Here is a 23,607-nt window from a genome sequence, read left to right on the forward strand (position 1 = left end):
GACAAGACAAGAGTCAGCTCAAAACTTAGAGATAAGATTGAACTTTATTTTTAAAACATTTATTTCTTTCATTCTGGCAGCAGCAGATGAAATTATATTAAAAACCAAGCGCTAAGCTGTGATAGCGAGCAGGGTGGCCGAGAACTGGCAAATACGCAAACGTCGCAAGAAAAAATTTCGAAGTAAATTAAGACCAAAAAATACAACGGTTCAACGAAAAGTTAACTAAAGCAGAAAGCTGAATTATTCTACGTTTCACATGCCAAAAATTAGCTCGTATGGTGGGGGCTTTTGGATAAAATACGAATTTAACTACATCCATGAATTTGGAGCCGTAAACAAACAACTGTTTCGGGAATGCAAATTCACCTACCTCCGCGTAAACTCGACGTGTGAGCTTTCTATATCGAATTGAACGATCAAACTCAAGATACTTAAAGCACATGAATCAGTCTATCGTTTGAAGGAAATACCTTTTTCTTTTGATTCAACTGGAGTGTGAAAAAACGCGTTAAACACAAAGTGGCCGAGAACTGGACCCGGCCGAGAACTGGGCCCCATACTGTACTGATATTCACCATTGTGAAATTGCACTTACTTTGACAAGTTAAAGTTATTTTTGTAAATGAAAAAGGTAACGTCATTGATGTCACGCAGTGTTTTTTTTAGCAAACTAGATGGTTTGCTGGTTTCTGACTATGAATGGGGGTGTGATCTTGCGGTATATTTTTTGAGCCTGACTCCGCCGTAAAACGTTTTTTTTATTTAGCAAGAACTGTGTCGATTTTCATTTCTGAACAATTGGTCGTCAAGTCGTTTGTCACAAAGAGTAGAATGTTTGTACAGCATGTTTTGGAATTATTTTAGATTTGGTTAGTAAGACGCTTCTGAAGACCTGAGCAAAACATTGGGAAGGTACAGTATTAATAGGAACTTGAATGGAATTTTTCACAAGTTGGATAAAGGTATCAACTGAAAAAAATGGAATTCAAAATGAGAACTTGGATTTTGTTGTAATTAAATTTTATCGCGGATTGGATGCATAATATCACGGCTTTGAAAGTCTTCAAATAATTAGAAAGGTTCCTTTCTTCCTTTTGATCTTATTGTTATTTTCATGTATTGATTATTCGAAAGTGGTTTTCGTTGATACGAAAAAAAAACGGGTTTTCACTGAATTGGTTGAAGTATTTTTAGACGTGATAATATTGGCTTAATCAAATTACATTGTGCACGAAATATTTGTTATTCTTTTGTCTTGAAACTTTGAGGAAATTGAAATTTTTGTTTGACAGTAGTGTATGAAAGGCATTTTATAGAACTGAATAAAAAATAAGAAACATTGATTAAGGTTATTTCAAAGATTTATTTTGCCTGATTTTGAAGGGTTTCAGGAGTTTTAAAGAGTGCTGGTAAACGGCTGTATGTTGTTTGTGATTACGGATCTTATTTAGTTTCGAACGCTCTAATTCTTGAAAGGTTAAAACAGGTTAAAACCGGGCGGTTTCATGAGTTTTTTGGGTAGAAAGGTACGGTGGTGGTCAAAAAAAAAATGTTTAGAAAGAAATGACTGTAGTAGCACGTAAGTCCGCCGGAGGTTTGCGTGAGTCACGGGGTATAGTATGCGTGAGCTGGATTTCCGGCGTCATAACGGCATGTTTTGTTTACTGAAAGATACACTCGACGTTTAGTTAGCTTAGTCGGCTTGGGAAACTATTTTAATAACAGTTAAAGTCCGCTATGCGTACATGTGTGGACTTCCATTATGAATTATTTCACTGTACATATAAGCACTGAAATCTAAGTTGACAGTCATTTGGAATATCGACTCACGAGTGAACAACTTAGGCCCGGTTCAGACGCCGATCTTTTCATGAGCCGAACCTAATTCCTTGAATTAAGTACATGAAAAGTTCGGCGTCTGAATCAAATTAGGCCTAGTTCAGACATCGTGCTCCTGCCGTGCCGAACTAAATTCAGGAATTAAGTTCGACAAAAGCACGGCAGAAGCACGGCGTCTGAATCAAACTATTGAATTGAGTTCGGCAAAGCAATTTAGTTCGACACGGCATGTCGTGCCGCACGACTCTGGCACGGCAGCGGTTCAAACGTCGTGCTTTTGCCGCGCCAAACCAAATTTATAAATTATGTTAATGTAATATGGCGGGATTACGTTCCCGCGTGGAGTTACGAGGAGACCCGAGAATAACTCTCCTTTACGGAGTATGCGCACAACCTCGTCCCCAGTGTCTTCTCCGTTTTAGCCGCCATTTTGAAAACAGAGGAGACTCTGGTGACGAGGTTAAGTAAGCACGTCGAATAAATTTTATTCTTGAAAGACGGAAAAACAACATGGCGGCCAGCCAAGGGAATACAATGACATTTTTTTTCTGCTACAAGGCACGTCGAGGATGTTTCATTTAACGAAGTAGACGACACTAATGACAGGGAGCAGGGCAAGAAGAAGCTAGCCGGGCTGAATCTGAAATAAGCAAGTTTTCGGAAACTAGTCGGGCAAAGAAACAAACATTCGCCGTACTCTGTTGCTTTTCTTTGCGTCTTTTTCTCAAGTCTTGCAATGAGTTTTTGCTGCAATTTGAAAAAACTGCGCCATTTTCAGTGTTGGATCACCGCTGACTAATTGTTACGTAGCTTCAGTACTCCTGAATTTGGTACGACTCTAGCACGACGTCTGAATCAGAGTCGTGCCCCTGCCGTGCCACAATCGAACCTAATTGCAATTAAGTTCGGCACGGCAGAAGCACGATGTCTGAACTAGGCCTTAGAAAGGCTATTTCAATTTGGAACGGCTCACCCGTTCTTCCCGCCTGGCTTGGCCGAGAATTTCGCCTGTGGAACGCCTTTGGAACGGCTTTGATTCAGACGCCGTACTTTTCATGTGCCGATCCTAATTCATAAATTATTATAATGTATTTTGCCATGTATTTTTAACTCATATTTATATTATAATGCATTTTGTATTAGGAACGGCCTCGGAACGGCCAAAAAGTACGGCGTCTGAATCAAGAGGTGTACTTTTGTCAATTTGGGTCGGCCCAAATTCGAATTGAGTTCGGCTCATGAAAAGTACGGCGTCTCAACCGGACCTTAAAGTTTGCAGTCGAGTAATTCGAGACACGAGACGAGAAAACAAAGAACTTATCAATCGATTAATTTTTCACAAGACTGTTAGAAGAAAACAAGTGCCCTTCACTTCGTTTCAAGGAACACAAGTTGCCGTTTTTTGGGATGTCACGCAATGCTCCAACACTAACAAAATTGGCGTTCTGTCCGCCAACACAGTAGCCTGTTTCAGACGTCTCTCTCTGGTCGCCTGCTCCTGAAATTCAGGCTACCAACACAGGTGAATAAGTCTGCAGTGACTTTTAATGATGTTACCCTAAACACGAGACCTTGACGGTTAAAAACATCGGTGTTCTGCCCTAAACACCCTGAATACTACCAAAATCAGTATTCAGAAAAAGACCGTGACTTTCCCGTGCCGTTCATATCCCCCCCCCCCCCCCCACCGTCACGTAGTTTACGACAGATGCCATTTTTTCATGGAAATAAAATCCCAAAATCCTAAAAAAGCTAGTTTTTTAAACCAAAAGCCTACCCTTACCGCTAACAAGAAAGGATACTTATTTTAATTCAAAAAGAAATGTTGCGTGCAAGCACGTGAACTGTCTCAGATCGCCTGTGTAAACAACTCCTCGATAAACTTATTTTCTTTATTCAATGCGTTGCTGCCGTTTTATAACCTTTCTGGAAAAAGTACGTTTCAATAAGCTTTCACTAATGTATAGTTTCTTTGTAGCTTGCCTAGAAAGGCAGAGTAATATTTTTTCTTCAAGAAATATTCACTGTTTTTTAATTTTCGAGTCGGTGGTTTGAGGAGCGGCAAAGGACTCAATTTTAACCAACAATTAAATTATTTTGTCGCACAGTTTCAATATGCAAATTTTACGATTTGGTGTTATTTTTATACTTTAAGGACAATGTTTTTGGGCAGTTCTGAATTCGACATCATTCATGACTTGAGAGCCAAATGGAGTACGTGAATTATATTCCGGAGCCCAAGACGTAAAACAACATGATCATCGAACTTGTTTTGATGACTCATTGCGCATTCATGCTGTGCGTATTTTCGGCAACCGATGGTGTTACTATTTGCCGCCAATTTGCAAATACATGCAGTTTCACCCTTTTCACATTTGACCCACATTTGAACACGGAGAAATATCCTCCTTCCTGAAAGACTTTCATCCTTTTAACACGAAGAGTTACTTGTGCCTCGATAAATACGAGTTTCTTCTTTTTCAAAAGGAAATTCACTTCGACTCTTCGCGAACAAGTCTCTTTTAGGCAGTTGATTCCTTAACTCGCGGCGCTGCTTTTACGAGACAGTCGAGACCTTACACTTGCCACAAGTCGACTCTTTTGAGCGACAAAGTCGCTTCTAGATTCAGGAATAAATTGCGACTTACTCGATACTGATCGAATAGTTCACTGCCTTGACTGCTTATGACATCTCACCGAAACTTCGGATTCTCCGAACACTATCGAATCCTTCCGTAAGCACTTAATTGAATTACGGAAAGTGACCCCCCAATCGCAAAAAACTGCATCATGACAATGTGTGGAAATCCACACAAAAATGAATGTTGTAATAGTTAATTAATAGTAATCTAGAATTAACCCACTCTCGATTGGAGTCTGTTCTGGATTCGCGCTACCTTTTCGCCGCGAAGGAATTTTGTAAAATTTCGCTAGTGGAAAGAGGTACTGTAAGAACAGTATCAATAACTCAAAAGGAGGAACTTCTTTGTAGCTCTGAATTAAGACGTATGATAAAATTTTAGAATAAGAAACTTTCGATATATGGTTTTCATATTGTTTTTGTCAATTTCCTTTTGTGGCAGATTTTTTGAGAATCACCTTTTCTTTCGTGTGATGACAGACACAGGACAGAACGAGAGGTGGATGAGAAAGATGCCGAAGATGAATAGGCACCGAAAAACGACAAGAACCGTCAAGGACTTATCTTTAGAGGGCGGGGAGTTTTGGCATACTGTATTTCGAGGACTGGACTGGACTAGTAAAACGCGGACTAGTAAAACGCGGACTTGTAAAACGCGGACTAGTATAACGCGGACTAGTAAAACGCGGACTTGTAAAACGCGGACTAGTAAAACGCGGACTCAGGTAAAACGCGGACTTGTAAAAGGCGGACTAGTAAAACGCGGACTAGTAAAACGCGGACTTGTAAAACGAGGACTAGTAAAACGCGGACTTGTAAAACGCGGACTTGTAAAACGAGGGCTTGTTAAGCACGGACTTGTAGAACGCGGACTTGTAAAACAAGCGCTTGTAAATCGGATAAAACTAAACGGTTTAGCGAGCGAAACAATTTGTGTTTGAAGCTCTTGTGTGTTTCTTCGACGGCATATTTCTAGCTTTTTTGAGCACTCTATGGTCTGTTTTAGCGTGGAGATGTTTTTGCAGTATAGCACATGTTCGTTCTGCAAACCCCTACTAAAACAACGGGATTGATGCTATGAGTTGTGTGCATATGTTTCTTTCTTTCCACTACTTGACGTCTGTTGAGTGCAGTCGTTTGTATTGCTCGCACGAGGTAGAACGGGGCCCGTCCAGAAATCAACAGTCAATCGTAAATAAAGGTGACGGGCCTACACGACTCCTACGTTCGTGACATTAGAATATTTGCCGTTAAATGTTTAAATTCGGTCTTTCGACCTTATTTGCTTCTGACTTCTTTCTGAGGTTACTGTTTTTTTGAGACATTATGTATTGAAGAGAGCCGTAAGATGATTGTGGCCAAGGAATTCGAAGTGTCTAGAGGCGTTTTACAAGTCCGCGTTTTACTAGTCCGCGTTTTACTAGTCCAGTCCAGTCTACAAGTTAAAGACACATCAAGACCACCCCACTGTGAATTGCCATAGCACAGACAAAATTATAGTCAATATCTTATGTGTTTTAAGAGAATTACATAAGAACCAAGGCATGTCTTGTCTTGCCTTACATTGACATGCAATAATTTGGAAATACTAAGCTCGTAACAGTTTAAGACAGAATCCATCAGGAATTTGAGTAACATTAATTTTAGTTACGCAAAAATTGAGCACCAGAATAATTTAAATCCTTGTGTTCTTTCATACCTTGTTAAAGGCTTGACATGTGATAACACCAACATAACACCAACAACAGTTCTTTATCAGTGGGGATTGAAGAAAAAAATGGAAACATCATCACACAGTTGACCCCCATGCAAAAACACTCCAGGATGTCACGGGGCTGTTTGGTGTCCGTCTGTCAATTTCTAACTTCAAATTCCAATGTTAAATTCACATTAAATTTTCAATATTTCTTAGTTGTCTAAATTTTACTAATTCTTTTAAAAAAACTATCACCTGCCAAACATCCCCAAAAATCACTCAAAAAATTACAAAATACCGCAATACATAGATACATGGGATGAGTGAAGTTTCCTTGGATTCCTTGAAACACCAACAAGATATTTCCGTTTAAGGTGGCTGATAATGGGTTTCAGTATTTCCCAGTCCTTATACTTTGGTTCAGGACTAAAAGCCTTCATCAATTGCTATTACAGTAATGGTATGAAACAAATGTTCAATCATTCATCAACAAGTTGTGATCATTTTCTTGACAATAGTAGTTCCCCGGTAAACGGTTGTAGTACTGTCCCATCAAAGTGCAATGCCTGGAAAATACCGAAAAGCACACGACCTTCAGGTGAAACCGCACCTTACAGTATTACCAATACACTGCACTTTGCTAAGTCTTAAAACTTTACATTGTCTAGTCGTCTACTTCAATCGTTTATTTGTATTGTGTGAGATACATTTATAAATTGAAACCATCATGTCATTAAGTAATAATGCAATCTCGACAACGTTCTAGATATTATATTATGCACACTAATACAGCTCATGCAAGCCCTGTGACTTACACAAACACAGTCGGACTGAGTGCTACTTAAGTAACTGCTTCGTGGTTTCTGCTGTACTGAACCCTGCCTTTCAAGGCAAAGCGCCCGATTTTAAGCTTCTCAAGCTTCTCAATGTTCTTGTTCAACTATGATCTGACAACACCGATACGACCCCTCCACGCGAATCCGTTTCAGTTCAAACTGTTTCTTCGCGGATAAGCCTTTCCGTCCACGCGTATCCCGTGAAAACGGTGACTGACAACGCAACTTTTCGAAAACGCTCTTCAGAGTGAAAAGTTCTGAAAATGCCGTTTTCGTGTTGTCGCGTGGACGATGAAAACGAAACTTTTTGAAAACGATGACGTCACAGGATAAGTTATCCGCGCCGGATAAGTCATATTTAACTGCTACCTTGCTTTCTTGTTGACTATGCCGGTTTAAAGGGCTTTGTCGCGGATTTTGACAGATTTCTGCACAGTCAAAATATATTAAAACAGAAATGAAAAACAAAAAAAAAAAAAACAAAGAAACAAAAACAAAATATAAAAACAAAAACAAAAAGGAAAAGGAAAAACATTAAAACAGAAATGAAAAAATGAAAAAAACAAAGAAACAAAACAAAAAGAAAAACAAAATATAAAAACAAAACCAAAAATGTAAAGGAAAAACATTAAAACTGAAATGACAAACAAAGAAACAAAAACAAAAACGGTTGGTGACCCTTTTAGGCTGCCGTAGTTCTGAAATGTGCGAAAATAAATAGTGGATGTTGTAGCATTGTAGAAAAAATTTGAAAATAAAAACATCCTCCGCGCTTCACTTCCAGTCTGACATGGGGCATACAATTTAGGGGTAGCAAGTTTAACCTTAATTTTCTTGGTTTGAGACAAAGTTGGAGTTTCTAGACCCCAGCGGAGCACCCCCATCTAAACTATTCCGAATGCCCTCCCAGGCCTTCTTCAGTCTCAAGTGGTCCTCTCATCTTTTGTTCTTTCGCTTTTCTCGCTGTTTCGTCTCATGACGCCTCGTACTCGACCATGATACTCGCAAATTTTAACTCCGAAAAAGCCAAACGCCCGAGACACATTTACTGCATGTAACCCGGATACATAATTTTTATTAATCTGTAACTTTTGTAGACAACACTTGAACTTCGCAAGCGAACGGAATTAAGGAACACCAAATTACGAACCTAGCTATTTAATTTGCGCTCACGGCTTGAGGATTTTAGACAACTATTAATATATTGTTTTGAAAAGGGGTCTAAAATTTATAACGGTCATACTTTTGAAAATGTATGTACTGCTTAGCATACGAAACGTCAAGTTACTAAAATGCGATTTTCATAATGTTTATTACCGCTGTTTGATTCATATTTTTAATCACGTTTCGATGGCCTAAAACCCGAAGAGTCTTTAAGAGAGTAGAATTAGATGCCAAGTCTCACGCTTTTAGCGTGAGACTCACTCTTTTCGACCTAATCTCACGCAATCACGCCATTCAGACAAAATATCACGCTTTTTTAAAAATACTACAACTTGAGGAAAAAGTCTTATTAATTTAAATAAAGAGATATACTTTCAGCTGCACTTTAGTAGAGATGAACGCTAATCGAGTGGGAAAGAGGTTAAAAATAACAAACGCCTCCCCAGAATGAAGGAAATTGCTTCTCTGCAACTACATTTTTAAAAATTTTCTGGGAGAGCATACCCCCAAACCCCCCTACAAGTTCGATCCTCTGGGTCCCACTATTGCTCCTTCGGGGCAATTCAATTTCTCCCGGCACTCCATACCAACCAAAACACTTGGCATCTATGAGTCTGAATGACGATCAGTCACGTCCATACACTGGTCACGCAATTACCACAGGAAGTCTTGTTTTCACATGCTTTAATACTGGATATTTTTTTGGAAATAAGAAAGAATCGCGGTTTACAGTCAAATTTGACAAGAAGAAAACAACAGTCATTTCGCAATTCTCATGAAAAAAGTCGATCAATTCAAGATTCAAGACCTCCTTCGACCTCCTGTTCAAGACTATATATAAACCAATTCACGTTTTACGGGAAAAAATAGCCATTTCTCACAAAAAAAAATAAAAGCTTTTCACGGATCACGAAAAAACCCCTTATCGGTCATTGTAATGGAACCCCGATTAATTAATTTATGTTAAAACCCTGCTTCAACATTAATAAAAATGCAATGCAAAAACGATTTTTATCTCACCGCTATGGAAATGCTTGTTTTATTTGGCTTTCCTTCTTCAGCGTCTAACAGAGACTGACTCTAAAAATTAAGCGTTACAAATTTACTAAAAATATGGGAAATACGATATAATATGTGAGTATTATTTTGAATGCTAAACGCCGCTTCTTTTTCTGACCGCAATATTGGTTAACCCTAAAGTGTGGTCAGACGTATTTTTGTTTTCTTGATCGTCACGTGAATAAATTTCCCTTTCGACTTCCTTCTATAAATATTTCTAACAGTTTTTTAATGAATATATTGTTCAGGTAATCAAATTAATATCATTATCACGAGACTTATTTCCCAATTGGTACTTATCAGTACTTATCTCACCACTTGTAGTGGTCTCGTGTTCTTGTCTCGTATTTTCGCGCCTTTTTCGCGGATTGGACGACTTCCATATAAGGAATGCGGAACACCAATTGCCGTGTCACTGCAGTTCCCGGATGCAAAGTGAATAAGTTATGAAAAGATATGGCGGCGCGTGTGAGTAGAAAACCGAGAGTGGAAAACTCTTTAGTGTCAATATGAATGAAAAACATTGAGCGGAGGATTCACTTATGGCGTCTTAACACTGATAAATCTTCTTAGCTGGAAGCCGGTAGTCTCGTGAAGCGCCGATCCGCCGAGAATGAGTTCTAAAGTTAAGGTTGCCGTCCGTGTAAGGCCATTTAATCGGCGAGGTAATTATGAGGCTAAACTGTTTGTCCGTAGTATAAAAAACCCGGCTTTGATTTCGTATTTTAACGAGCACGAATAGATTTGCCTTTCTTGTGGCTTTACAGAAATCGATTTGGGGACAAAATGCGTCGTGGATATGGACGACACACAGACCGTTTTGTTTTCATCCGCGACTCGAGACAGGTAAGACTAAAGCCTATGTGTCGCGCATGCAGGTAGTAGCATGCGAAATACGGTCGTATATTTATTTTTTAGCATTTTGGATGTTTTATTATTTGTGATCTCATTTGAACTTAATGCTTCGGCTGACCGGATGTGCAGTTTTATCTACTGCTTGCGAGAATAAGTCGTCGTGCGTAGGCTTAATTTTTAGCTTGGGGTACGCTTAGAAAGCTTATGTAGATTTTTGTTTTGAATGGAAATTACTTTGAAATCATGAAAGATCGGTGCTATCTGCCAAGCCAGAACACCGTTATAAGTTATGCTATTTTGTGCAATGTGCTTTTCTCCGCGAAAAGATGTTGTGATGTTAATTTTCTCGTTTCATTGCGAGCTACTAAATGATCAACCTACGTGACAAAACCATCATTTCCGTTCACCTCATTTAGTCTACCGATCGCAAAATGAGTTTCATAAATGCTTGAATGGTGGTCATTTCTTGGTCTTCTATATCTTTTATGATCAAGCACAATTTTGCTTGTGTTTAGAGCTGCAACTGGCGGCGTAAAGCGAAAATTTCAGTTTACTGTTTCAACCCGCGTTTACCTGTCGAGCGCTTTTATAAGCTTATTTTCACTTTTCAAGATGAAATAAGCGAGCCTCGTTTGCGATGAAAGTGTACTGTCTGAGGCGATATCAGATTTGCACCAGACATCAATCGAAAGCGATGTCATTCACCTTTTATAGGAAAATGAGTTGCAGCGACTATCGATCGTATATTTGTTGAATTTTCTCAGCAATTGCGCTTATAAATTCAATTGTTCGGCAATATTCTCTACAGCGGAAGCTTTTCAAATCATACAAAATATTGATTTTAGAAATAGCCCTAAACTTATGGAACTCTTATAAAATGGCGAATGAACTATTGAGTTCAGCCATAATATTACAATTGGAACGGAAATTATATTGATGATACATCGTTCGAGAATCTTTTCTGTGCCCACTTAGGTTTCGTTGTAAACAATGTAGAGCCGGTTGATTGCTTTCAAAAGACATGTAAACAAAATGGGCTTAGAAATTACTACAAGTGTAAACAGAAAAATCGGCAGTGATTTACCGAAGAAAGAATTAGCTGTCACTTGAGATATTTGTATTTCGTTCAAAACGGGTGCCAAACTGGCAATGTATCTTTTATGTATTGGAAATTGCGTGTTTTCAAGCCCATGCCCGAGGCAATCCCATAAAATTTGTTGTTCGTTCGATGTGTACATGCATGTACATTTCATTGTAATAACTGGAAAATAATTTGTTTGTTGCATGCAGATTATCTCTTACAATCCTGCACGTACATACATATCCAATCCTGGTTATTAACTACTTTGATTTCTCTTTTTTCTTCACATTTTCCGTGGTGCGAATTAATTTGGAGACAGAAAGCACACAAAGGTATGTACGGATTTTGTTTAATTGAATACGCTCTTATTATGCAATACACAAATGTGATTTTTATAAAAATATCCGAGGGAACAGGCATGGATATTGGTTTTAATCTTATTTTCTGACAGCTTTAAACTCGTTTTACCCTGTTGTTTCACTGTAGTGGCATGTTTGTACTGCACTAAAAAAAAACTTCTAAATTGAAGGACTGGTGTGAAATTTACCCTATCTGCCCTATCACGATTTTTATTGTCTGAGACAGACATTAAATAAATGAGATGTAAATTTAGAATCGTTTGCAGCTTTGCCTTAACAACAGTTGTACATGTGAGATAAGTCTTCAGATTTTTATGATCAAAGGGATTAATATATGATTTTATATCATATAATCTTGCATATAATTTTATCAGAATATGCAACAAAATATGAATACAATTCAAAATGATCACTGACAATATGATAATAATTTTATATGATTTTATATCATATAATCTTGCATATAATTTTATCAGAATATGCAACAAAATATGAATACAATTCAAACTGATCACTGACAATATGATAATAATTTTGAAACAAACATAATAGTAACATTTGGTTAACCATCTGTGTATGATTAAAAAATATATTATTCAAAATAATAACATGCTATGTACTGTTCAAGCTTGCCAGTCATGTAAATAATATCATTTTGACAATAATGGCTGACATCCAAAATTTCCAGGGGACTGTTATTAAAAGAAAAAATTCTACCAATGTTTAAATATTCCAAAAATTAAAAGGCTTTGTAATGTTTGCACTAAATAATGGGAATTTACAAATTCAAGATTTTAACAGTGATGTCAGTGATACCCTCACCCTCCTGTGGTTTTGACACCCTTAAATATTTGACAGCCTGAAAGTTGGCATACGATACAATATACCATTGCTAGATTTTAATAATGGCTGATTTACAATGGTTGTTAAGCCAATCAAAACTCTGGAAATGCATGATCCAGTGCTCCAGTTTTTAATAAAATTTTATATACCATGTGCATGTGTATGTTAATGTACTTCTGATGCCCGGGGGGGTACTCCCTATAATGGCCTATACGGGGAGGCTCCGCCCGAAAGGGGTACCTTTTTCAGGCTTCAGGTATATATGAAGGGCTCGCTGCAAAAAGGGCGGTAGTGATTTTCCCTTGAAATGAACATTATCAAAACTGCTCCAAATTTCGCATGCAGATTTGTTTACGTGCGCTTAACACTGTCCTGTGTTTCATTTCGTTGTTCTTTCCTTCCTTTTCGAAAAATAACGTATGCAAAAAAAAAAGATTTTGTAACTTACATTGTCCACAGTAATCCAGCACTAGACATTTTTCCACGCCTCGCGTGTGAAAATCTTGCCCCGAGGCACTTTATTACAGTCGTCCGGGATGTAAAAACAGCTTTTCAGAAACCAACTTAACTGACCGCCATGTTTGTCATATTTCGTTTGCTCCCAGGCGGTGGCAGCGAGGGACTGGGACTCGCTATTCTATTGTGACGTCTTAAGTCACATGTTAGTGGCTCAAGAACAGAGAACAAAAATGGCACCTTGCTTGGGGAAATAAACTACTGGTTCGTTCGAGCGAGTGCGTCCGCTTGGCGGTTGAAGGACATCATTAAGTCTGAAAACCCGTAAGTCCCACAGCATTTCTCGAAGAAATGAGAGATGTTCGGCCTTTGTTTTGTACAATAGTGCTCTTTAGCGCTCGAGAGAGAAAGTTGTTTGACAAAGGCCGGCGGAGCCAAGCGGTAATAAAGTCTAAAACACAGATCTCTTGTCGGGAACTATGTCAGCGTGAGTTTTGCAGTGTCCCCTTGGGTGCTGCCGCGACAAAGTTGCCGAGAAGTGACCTGGTTTTAGACTTTAAAAAATTCTTTAGATGTTTCGCAGGGCATCTTTCCTTGCAAAATTTTTTTTCTGTGCCTCATTAAATATTCATCAATCAATCATTCAATTGATTCGTGCAAGCCAAAACCTCAGAAGCTTATCTTGTTTTCGCGGGATTTTGTAGATGTGTGATGATGTGAGGAGTGGAGATAGAAGTGAGAGCAAGCCAGCGGCACTTAACTGAAAGCAAAACTAGTATAAAGTGAAGACACAAGCAAACGTATTCAATCAATCAGTCTATCACAACAGTCAATCTTTATTTAACTTTCACCTCAAATTACAGCTAACGGTAACAGATTAAAATAGTCTTTGCCCGAAACAACAAAAAGCAGCTAACTGCAAGCAGACTGCAGTGAAAGCTAGCCCAAGCAAACTGGCGTGAAAGCTTACTGCAGGAAAAGCGCGATCTAAGTAGTAAGGCTGACTCTGATCCTAAACTTAACTTGAAACGCTAACGACGTCGCTAACCCTAACCCTAACCCTTATCCTTGGGGTTAAGCTTTTTCGTTAGGGTTAGGCCCTTAACCCTAAATTTGAAATGAAACCCTAGCGTCGAAAGCTTAACCCTAAAGCTTAACTTTAACCTTTAGCTGGTTCCATTGTTTTGAGGAACAAAAGGTTTCCTTCGTTTATCGTTTGTGAAAGGAAAGACCTAAAGATGCCACCTGCAAAAACCTTGTCTTTTGCATGTGTTATTTTTCGAAAACGAAGGAAAGACCAGCGAAATGAAATGCAGGACAATGTTTAGCACACATAAACAAACTCACATGCGAAATTTGGAGTCGTTTTGTCCATGTTCGTTTTCGGCCAAAATCACTACCGCCCTTTTTGCAGCGAGCCCTTCATATATGGGTAGGGATTTCAGGAGGTTAAGTATACGAAAGGGTATGGAAATCTGTCATTTGGCTATTTAAAAGAGCCTTTAATTAAAATATTTCGAATGGACGCAATTTATGGTTGTATTATTTTAATTTACTAAGCGCTACATAAAAATGACAAGAAAAGGTCCTATTTCAAGTCCACGCCATGTCTCTTAGGTATATGAAAGGGGTACCTTTTTTTCAGTTAAAGGTATACGAAAGGGGTACAATTTCTGTGAAAAATGGTATATAAAAGGGTAAGGGGTTAGAACTTGGGGCGGAGCCTCCCCGTATAAAACTTTTTTGAGTAGCCCCCCCCCCCCCCCCCCGGGTACTGATGATTACAACTTGATTGATGTTGTTCTTTCCATTGTCTTTCTAAGACTTTTGCATTTGATCACTGCTTTTGGTCAATGGATGAAACCAACAACAAGTATGCCAGTAAGTTGATGTACCACTTAATTCTTGAAACTAACATTAAAGGAATTGTATCACAGTCAGTAAAGAGAATGTCTAGGAGGCAGCGTGGCTGAGTGGTTAGAGCGCCCGACTTGATCTGAAATCCGGAGGTCGCAGGTTCAAGTCCCGTTCTGACCACTAGCTGGTGTTGTTCTCGGTAGTCCCGAGTTCAACTCCTCAGCTGCGTTTGTAAATAGCCAACTGTTCTGCCTTCTGCTAGTTGGGATTTTTAACCTCGTTATGTTTATTTACACTGTCTATTTGTTTCACATTGGCCCTGAAAAGCCCCAATGGTGGAGTGGTCAATTAAATATATTCATTACTCATTATTCATTTGTGACTTTATTTCTGATTTTTTAGGTAGTTCTATTAAACATACGTCTTTGTTTTATCTCTGTGCATTGGTTGGGTTTTAAACAAATGATGAAACTCTTGTCAGCTATTTTGCCACGTGCATGATCTTGACAGACACATTTATCCAGCTTACACCTTCCGAGCGTAACAGTCTAAACAGGGACATGATTTTTGTGTGAACGTGAAAACATTTTAAGAATTATTCGTGACACATGTAAGGCCAAATATTTTTACATGAATCCATTTTGCAAAAAGGTATAGGGGACCCTGAGTTAACAAGTTTATTGTAAGTGCCACCATTATTTTTGTCCCATCTGAGTTTTCAACATCTTAAAAAGAATGCTTATCTATTACAAGCCATATGCACATGCATGTACAATGTACATCAATTCATTCCATTGTTTTTACATGTCCATGAGACTCCTGTAGATTTTAATAGTGCTCTGTGTGGCATACAATGTACTAACAAAGGCTCTTTTTCAGGGAACCTAACATGTAATGACTGAAAAATTGATTTTATTTCTAATCTTGCTCACCAAGCTGCATGACTTGTATAACTGCATTCCCTCATTCAACATCTTTGAGAGTCACTTTTTGAATCATTTATAATTCCTTGTTGTGCTTTTTAATCGTAGGTCAAGAGAAAGTTTATAGCTGTCTTGGTGCAGATGTTCTAGAGAATGCTTTTGAGGGCTACAATGCCTGTATATTTGCTTATGGACAAACAGGTAATAAAGAACGACAGAGCGTTACTTCTATAATTTTGTCGTACTGAATGTGCATGTACAATGTACTGCAGCAAGTGCATGAAATGAAACATTTCTAATAAATAAATTTTTAAACCTAGGTAGGTTAAATTTGTTTAATTTTTAAAACCTTGTTAATTATATGTGTGCTGTTGATGTTGCTTCAAGGATCTGGAAAGACATTCACCATGATGGGAAGTCAGAACCAGACAGGACTCATACCAAGACTGTGTGATGAACTTTTTGATAGAATTTCAAAAGTAAGTTTTGGTATACTATACCAGCACATCTGATCACTGTCACTCTTCTATCCCATGCATTACCAGGTCACCTACCTATCATCATCCTTCACCTCCTTCTGTACCCTGCCGACCTTTTGTGCAACTCATTACCTCCTGTTACACTGTACTCCTTCTTCTCCTTCGTTGCTTCATCTTCTTGCTTTTCTTTGATTCCCTCCATCCTCCTCCTCCTTGTCTTCGCCTTCCCATTTTTTACACCCTTTCCCATCCCAACACTGTCTATACAGGTGTACATCCCATGATCTCCTACAGAACACCCTAACCAAATCTACCCTGGCCCCTGCATCACACCCCACCCCACCCAACCAACTCCTTTACCTCATTATCCATCTCATCACCTCTTTCTCACCAACCACCATATCACTCCCTGTCCCATTAAGTCACCTCTTAGTTTTATCACTTCTCCCTTCCCACCTTATCAAGCCCCATCTCCTCCTCCTCATCCTCCTCCATCTCCTTCTCCTCCTCCTCCTCCTCCTCCTGCTCCTCCAAACTACTGCTACAATTCATTCATGAATGTACAGCACTTATGATTTTCTGTGTATTCCTTTCCAGAATGAGGATGAAAACATTACTAACAAAGTGGAAGTTTCCTATATTGAGATTTATAATGAAAAAGTCAGAGATTTGCTTTGTCCAAGAGGGTATGTTCAGAAACTTCAATTTAGTCTGCCTTGTCATAGAGTCTAAGGTTGTAAGGTATTTCATTTCCCGACTGCCGCTTATAGGGAAGTCCATTCATGTCAATTGGTTGTGTATTGGAGGTTAGAAAGACTAGTAAATTTCAAACCAACAAACCTGTATCTAGCATGACTGTAGGAAGAAGGTCACACCTTCAAATAGGTTTTGTTTGTTAATGTAATTTGCAACTGCAACTCTGCATTCTGTTATTATACAGTCGAAGCTCTCTTAACAGACACTCTCGTAAGCGGACAGCTCTACTTACGGCCACATTGTTTGAAACCCCGTTTTAACTCCCATACAAACTCTGTATTTATACATTCTCGTTAACGGACATGTATTCTCGTAAGCGGCCGCGGACACTTTCACAGATTACGACTTAGACTTTTTCTTTGTTTTTAAGCTCCACTAAGCGGACACTCCAAAGAAAAATCCTATAAAAGCCTCTGTATCTTGTTTTTATCAATCAACATCCCATCGCCGTTCGTCACAATGATTTTATAGTAATTGACTTACTTGACTTAAACCCTTTCGCTCCCCATGGAGCATAGGTCCACGGAAACCACTGCTCGCCATCGTGTTCTGTTTTGGGCTATCCTTTCGATCTGCCTCCAGGTGTAGCCTGCTTTGCTCGCCTCGTCATCTACCGTCCTCCTCCAGCTGTTTCTGGGACGGCCTCGGCTCCTCTTCCCCTGTGGGTTCCATCTCAGTGCCTGCTTGGTGACATTGCAGTTTGTTTTCCTGAGGGTGTGCCCAATCCAACCCCCACTTTCGCCTTCTTATCTTTATAGTAATTACAATACCATAATTCAGTCTTTGTTTTGTCGTCGTCCACGTCTGTCCGGTTATTGTTAGCCGGGCAAGCTCCCGTAAGCGGCCATCTATCCCTTACACATCTAGTGGCCGCTTACGAGAACCATTCTTGTAGGCGGCCAGCTCCAGTTACGGACACTTTTTTCGCGTCCCGAGGGTGTCCGCTTACGAGAGCTTCGACTGTAATACTCTATAAGATTGTATTTAACAAAATCCAATGAAAATATTGTATTGTGTACATTAGTGATTACTGTTGTTAGTTATACACTGTATCTATTGTAAATATTAATTTGGTTGCACTACTCCACATATACTGATCCATATTAAATTGAATTAGATTAAAATGTTATGTATGTGCACGTATTGAAGCTAATGTTGATTCCAAATGTTCTCAAACAGAAACCATGCCACTTTGCGTGTCCGGGAGCACAAGATTTTAGGACCTTATGTTGAAGGACTCACAAAACTTGTTGTATCATCATTCAAGGTTAGTTGTGCAGTGTGTATTCAGATGTTACCTTGGAACATCAAGTATAAAGTTTGGTTGTACTTCCACTAACAGACACCTTGTGTACCTGCACATTTGGACACTTGCACATTCTTGTTCCCAACCACATATGTACAAATACTAGATTTTAAGCCCCTATAAGTAATAACTATACACAAATGAGGACTTTGGCCCCAAACAACAAAGATCTGGGACCAAGGCCTCCATTGTGGTGTTGGCCGATTAAATACTCTGAATGAACATCGATTAAACTCTCCAACAATACTGTGCATTGTTCCTGCATTCCCCACTAGAGGAGAAGGAAGTGACAGTGTTGTAAATAAGCAGACACTTTTTCTTTTATAACTGTTGTACGTATTACTGAAAAAAGTTTTGTGCACTTTGTTTTGTAGGATATAGAGACCTTGATGATTGAAGGTAATAAGTCAAGAACAGTCGCCGCTACCAACATGAACACAGAAAGTAGCAGATCTCATGCTGTTTTTAACATCGTATTGACAAGATCTGAATACGACAAGGACACAGAGGTTTGTCTACTTCTTTGCAGCTTTATGGATAACAAAAATTAATGTTTGAATATGCAGGGAAGTTGCTAAGGGCCGACTGCCAGCAAATTTCACGGTCTGAAAGAGAACTTCAATCCAGTGAAATTTCACATGAAAACAAAGACTTAGGTAAACTTTTAGAGCTGCTTAGGCCAGAAAAGCCAGTTGGGCTTGTTGATGAGCCAGCTTAGCGTTTCCTTAGCTACATCCCTGAATGTGTTAAAATGATATTATTACCATTAAAACATAATTTAGTTTACATGTACATGAATGATTATTTCTTCCATTCTTTTTATTATTTTTAGTCTGTTGGTGAAAAAGTCAGCAAGTTGAGTCTTGTGGACTTAGCTGGCAGCGAAAGGGCCAGCAAGAGTGGAGCTGAGGGAGAGAGACTGAAAGAGGGCAGTAACATTAACAGGTACCCCCTCCCTCCCAGTTATGCACCGCTGTATTCGTGTGTTCATGTGTTCACATGTGCTTTATAATCAGTGATGGCATTGATAATTTTTTTTCTGATTTCATCATTTTAGATCATTGACCACTCTGGGTCAAGTTATTTCAAGCTTAGCAGATCAGGTATTATTATCACTTTGCCACAAAAATATGATGCATTACTACCTTAAGGTTACTACACTGTATTGTTAATGGCTACTAATTTTAGCGATTTTAGTGAGTTGGGCAAAACTGGCTAAATTTAGTAGTCGCTAAAATTTGTCTCGGTTAAATTTAATACTCCCTAAATTTAAGTACCTTCCCTCCCACCCCAAAAAGGAAACAAAAATTTAATAGGCATAGTCGACTTGAAAGATTCTTTTTAAAATAGATGCAGATAACTTTGTTCTTTCTGGCAATGCAAATGTTTGTTCAATTTCAAGTAAGTTTGTTCTTTTACTGGACATTTATTTTTATCTTAGCTATATATTCACTAAAAACAGGTTTACACAATATCACTTACTTTTTTACTTTGGAAAATTGCTAAATTAAATAGTCGCTAAATCTTGCCCTGAAAAAAAATCGCTAAAATTAGTAGCCGCTAAAAATTGTACACTTACTTGTACACAGGGGAAAGGATCTCTTGTTCTGCATTGCATGTTTTACAATAACTTATGCAGTTATCAAGGCTTGCCACCCTAGATAAAGTCAATTACAAGGGACATGATACCAGTATCAATCAGAGCATTTTAGTGTTCCTGTAAACAAGTACTTGTTATACTAGGCTATACATACACCTTATTCAATGTGCATTTCCGAAAATATACATACGCCCCAATAAAATGTCAATGGAAATTCCAAGGGGGTGTGGGGTTCTCAAAAGCCAACATAAAGTATGGGGCTAATGTGGAATTTCCAGAGGGGTGGGGGGTTTCAAACCAAAAAACCTTCCATGGGAGGGGAATGGATATTTTCTGGAACATCACAATGGTTTAACATATATGTAAATATAATACGCATGTTTATATTTTGAGTTAGGTAGTATTTTTCTGAGCCCAGGTGGGGGCAAGGAAAATACTAGCAATGATAAAAATGTCCACATGCTTTTTTTATTTTTAACCATCGGATAAGGGATTTGTTATTTCACCATTATTTCAAGCCTAAAGGACATAAACAATTCAAAGTTTGGATTGTTTAGTCCAGCCATTTTGTTGCTCTGCTGTCCATCCCTATTTTTGCCCTGTTCTACTTTGTATTATGAGCTCACTTTTTTTGTGCATTCCCTTCACCCAATATGCAATGGTAAAATGGCATAATAGTGGATTGATAACAATGCATATAAAATTAGTTACATGTACAGTGTTTCAAATGCAGCAGTAAATAAGAATGGTTTTCATAAGAATGTACGGGTGTTGAATGCTAAATGCAAGACTTTGCGTGACGGCGAGACTCATATCTTTTCTGGGAGCCCGAGACCTTTTTAGCCTTGCAAAAGAAATCGAGACTCCAAGAAAGCATCAAAGAAAAATTTCAGACGATGAGACCCGTGAAATTTAGCTAAAATTCTGGGAGACTCGCCTTTTTTGAAGGGCCATTCACTACCCCTAAATGTCTGTCAGGGCAATCCCAGAAATTAGTTTGATGTTTTTTTTTTTAATTTTTTTTTTTTTACAGTCTGGTGGTAAAGCAAAGAAGGGTACTCATGTTCCTTACAGAGACTCTGTTCTTACATGGTTGCTCAAGGTAAACAGCCAAAAAAAATAATATTCTTTCACATCATAAAATTATTATTCTTGTAATAAAGTATTGAGTTGGGAAAGTGTGATAATCAGTAAGGATAGCTAAAATTTTGAGCTGAGGACTTAGGCAAAAAAAGTGAGCCATAATTACTAATTTTAGTCCAATATTACTGTTAATATCAGGACAATCTTGGTGGCAACAGTAAGACTGTGATGGTGGCCACAATAAGTCCAGCTGAAGATAATTATGAAGAAACTCTCTCTACATTACGATACGCTGACAGAGCTAAACGTATTGTCAACCATGCTGTTGTGAATGAAGATCCAAATGCTAAGGTATGTATTTTGTGTGTGTACACATGTTTTTTTTTGAAAAGATCTTGCTGACTCATCTGTTTAAGACTTTTTAAAACCCACAAACAAAACTTAGTACAAGACTAGGATTTTCAGGACTCCCTACAACCAGTGCAGAGTTTATTGCGGTTTTCAGTAACATGCAAACTAAAAAACTCAATCCTCAACCAACAGTTTACGCTTTTTTGCTGTTGTCAATCATCTTACCAGACCTCTCAGGAAACAGAAGTTCACTTCAACTCGGTCAAAAGGTCATGTCCGTCAGCTGTGATTGGTAGATTTTGATCATTATGTTTTCTTTTTTCTGTTTTTCGTGGTTCGTTGGCTGTCGCCATAATAATAATTGATGGCAGCGAAAAATGCAATTGTTAGTTGGATGTCAAACACAGACCACCATACACAATGACCGTTAATTATTATTGTAAAAAGTACATGTATATGTCATTTCTGTAAGTGCTCAAAGCATTTGTGGTACAGTGTATTTAAATAAAACCAGATTTCGTGACAGTGTTTAACTTATGTTATTGTCTGTTCTTGTAGATTATCCGTGAGCTGCGTGAAGAAGTAGACCGTCTGAAGCGATTACTACAAGCTAAGATAGCTGGGAAGTCGCATATTGTTGAACCTGGAGAGACAACCATAGAGATTAAAGAGATGTTGTCAGAAAGCGAGAAGTTGATGAGCGAATGCACAATGACATGGGAGCAGAAAGAAAAACAAACAGAAAAAATTCAACAGGTATTCAAATGTGCAACTCTTTATGAGAAGAGGTTTGTTGAAAGAATCCTCTGTATTTATGATTTCATAGCCAGTACTTTCATTAACAACTGATAAAAAGCATTGACTACTTCACTCTACTTTGCCTAGAGAAGTCAGCTGCTTTTTCCCCTAAATGAAAGTAATTAAAGGGGCTATGTCACGGTATTTTAGGTAATTTTATTTATGTTCATTATTTACATGTAAGAGCTCTAAACTTTAAATTGGCAGATAATAGTCTTTTATTGGCAACTCGCGGCCACATAACAAACAAGGATGATTTTCGAGCATTGTAAATTGAGATTTGTCATACAAATTGAGATAAAAAAAGTCGGGCCGAATGCAGTCTGTTTTAATTCTCTGCGAATTTTGCCCATCCATGTCCCTTTTTTGGCTTTCTGTGTTTCTTTTGAGTTCCTCTACAGTTTTAAGCTGTTATTGTGATATTTCAGTGAATTCTATGATCAGTTGGTCAGTGCCGAAATTGCCTAAAATTGCGTGACATAGCCCCTTTAAAGAAGGGTTCTTTCAAGCTGCCTACTTCAAATTTTATCAAAACCCTGCATAGCAATTCTATGAAGAATGAAAAGGATCAAATGTAGCAGTTTAACTGATTCATAGGAGAGTTTTGTATTGGTACATTCATTGCATGGCACAAAAATTTTAAAAGCAGTTACCAGAGAGTTAAGGTTAATCGACAGAAGCAATGTTCTTGGTTTTGTTACTCTGTTTCATTCTTCACAGCAGTCAATAACTTTGTTTATTGAGGGTGGTAAAGGGTGTTTTCGTGACCCGTAATCGGCCCTTTTTTTCCCCGTGATAATAATTATGTGAAGTGGCTATTTTTTTCCTTGTGAATCGTGACTTCCATAGTATTTGTGAACCGTGATTTTCCAAAACGCATCATTTGTTAAAATTTTTATCCATAAAGCGTGAAGTGCCAATATTGTACTTTTTGTGAATTGTGAAAGGGCCGTTTTATTTTCCCTGAAACGTGACCTGAAACCACCCTCTTATTATGTCTCTTGTGTTAGTCTGCCTTTCAGAACCTATTATATTTTGTGACTTGAAGACTGAGACAATACACAGTCATGTAGTTTCAATTGACTTTCATTCACAAAATTTCTCTTTAAAATTTCTTTTTCCTAACAGAATTTCCAATAATTTTTTCTTTTATTTTTGCACAGGAAAGACACAAGGCTCTTGAAGAGATGGGCATCTCAGTTCAGTCATCTGGAATTGCTGTGGAAAAGTCAAAATTTTACCTCGTTAATTTAAATGCCGATCCCTCAATGAATGAGCTGCTTGTTTACTATTTACAGGTAACGTTGTACATAAATTCCTTGCTTGTGATAGGTTTCCTTTGTATATCGACAAAATCAATGTATTGTTTTTAACAGTGTATACAGACTGTATTCTGGGAAATCCAGCGGCTTTTCTGCCACACATCAAAGGCACGTTTACTGTACACGGCAGAAAAATTTGGGTACGGACCCATCAAAAAATGGTCCAGACCTGACCACTTTTGTAGAGAAACAGTCAAATCAAAACGGGACCATAGGCGCCTATGGCCCCATTTTGTTTTGACTGTTTCTCTACAAAAGTGGACAAGTTCGCACCATTTCTGTGACGGGTCCGTACCAAAA

General features: G+C 38.4%; 2 protein-coding genes across 3 annotated transcripts in view; both read left to right on the top strand.

Annotated features, from left to right (window-relative positions):
- The window catches only part of LOC144666122 (uncharacterized), a 98,941-nt gene that overhangs the window by 44,452 nt on the left and 30,882 nt on the right, over positions 1 to 23,607 (top strand). The gene's annotated exons all lie outside the window — the stretch shown is intronic.
- LOC144666090 (kinesin-like protein KIF13A) overlaps positions 9,682 to 23,607 on the top strand; it is a 54,766-nt gene continuing 40,840 nt past the window's right edge. For both annotated transcript variants that reach the window (XM_078527437.1, XM_078527438.1), the window contains exons 1-15: positions 9,682 to 9,903; positions 10,006 to 10,084; positions 11,494 to 11,506; positions 14,656 to 14,713; positions 15,721 to 15,813; positions 16,000 to 16,091; positions 16,689 to 16,777; positions 18,027 to 18,114; positions 18,528 to 18,662; positions 18,986 to 19,098; positions 19,211 to 19,256; positions 20,787 to 20,855; positions 21,035 to 21,187; positions 21,746 to 21,943; positions 23,149 to 23,283. In XM_078527437.1, the coding sequence (XP_078383563.1) occupies positions 9,852 to 9,903; positions 10,006 to 10,084; positions 11,494 to 11,506; positions 14,656 to 14,713; positions 15,721 to 15,813; positions 16,000 to 16,091; positions 16,689 to 16,777; positions 18,027 to 18,114; positions 18,528 to 18,662; positions 18,986 to 19,098; positions 19,211 to 19,256; positions 20,787 to 20,855; positions 21,035 to 21,187; positions 21,746 to 21,943; positions 23,149 to 23,283 (1,413 nt within the window). In that variant the 5' untranslated portion in view covers positions 9,682 to 9,851. The remainder of the gene's footprint in view (positions 9,904 to 10,005; positions 10,085 to 11,493; positions 11,507 to 14,655; positions 14,714 to 15,720; positions 15,814 to 15,999; positions 16,092 to 16,688; positions 16,778 to 18,026; positions 18,115 to 18,527; positions 18,663 to 18,985; positions 19,099 to 19,210; positions 19,257 to 20,786; positions 20,856 to 21,034; positions 21,188 to 21,745; positions 21,944 to 23,148; positions 23,284 to 23,607) is intronic.

Source organism: Oculina patagonica, chromosome 9 (genome assembly GCF_052425735.1).
Source record: "Oculina patagonica isolate OP01 chromosome 9, crgOcupat, whole genome shotgun sequence".
NCBI lineage: Eukaryota > Metazoa > Cnidaria > Anthozoa > Scleractinia > Oculinidae > Oculina > Oculina patagonica.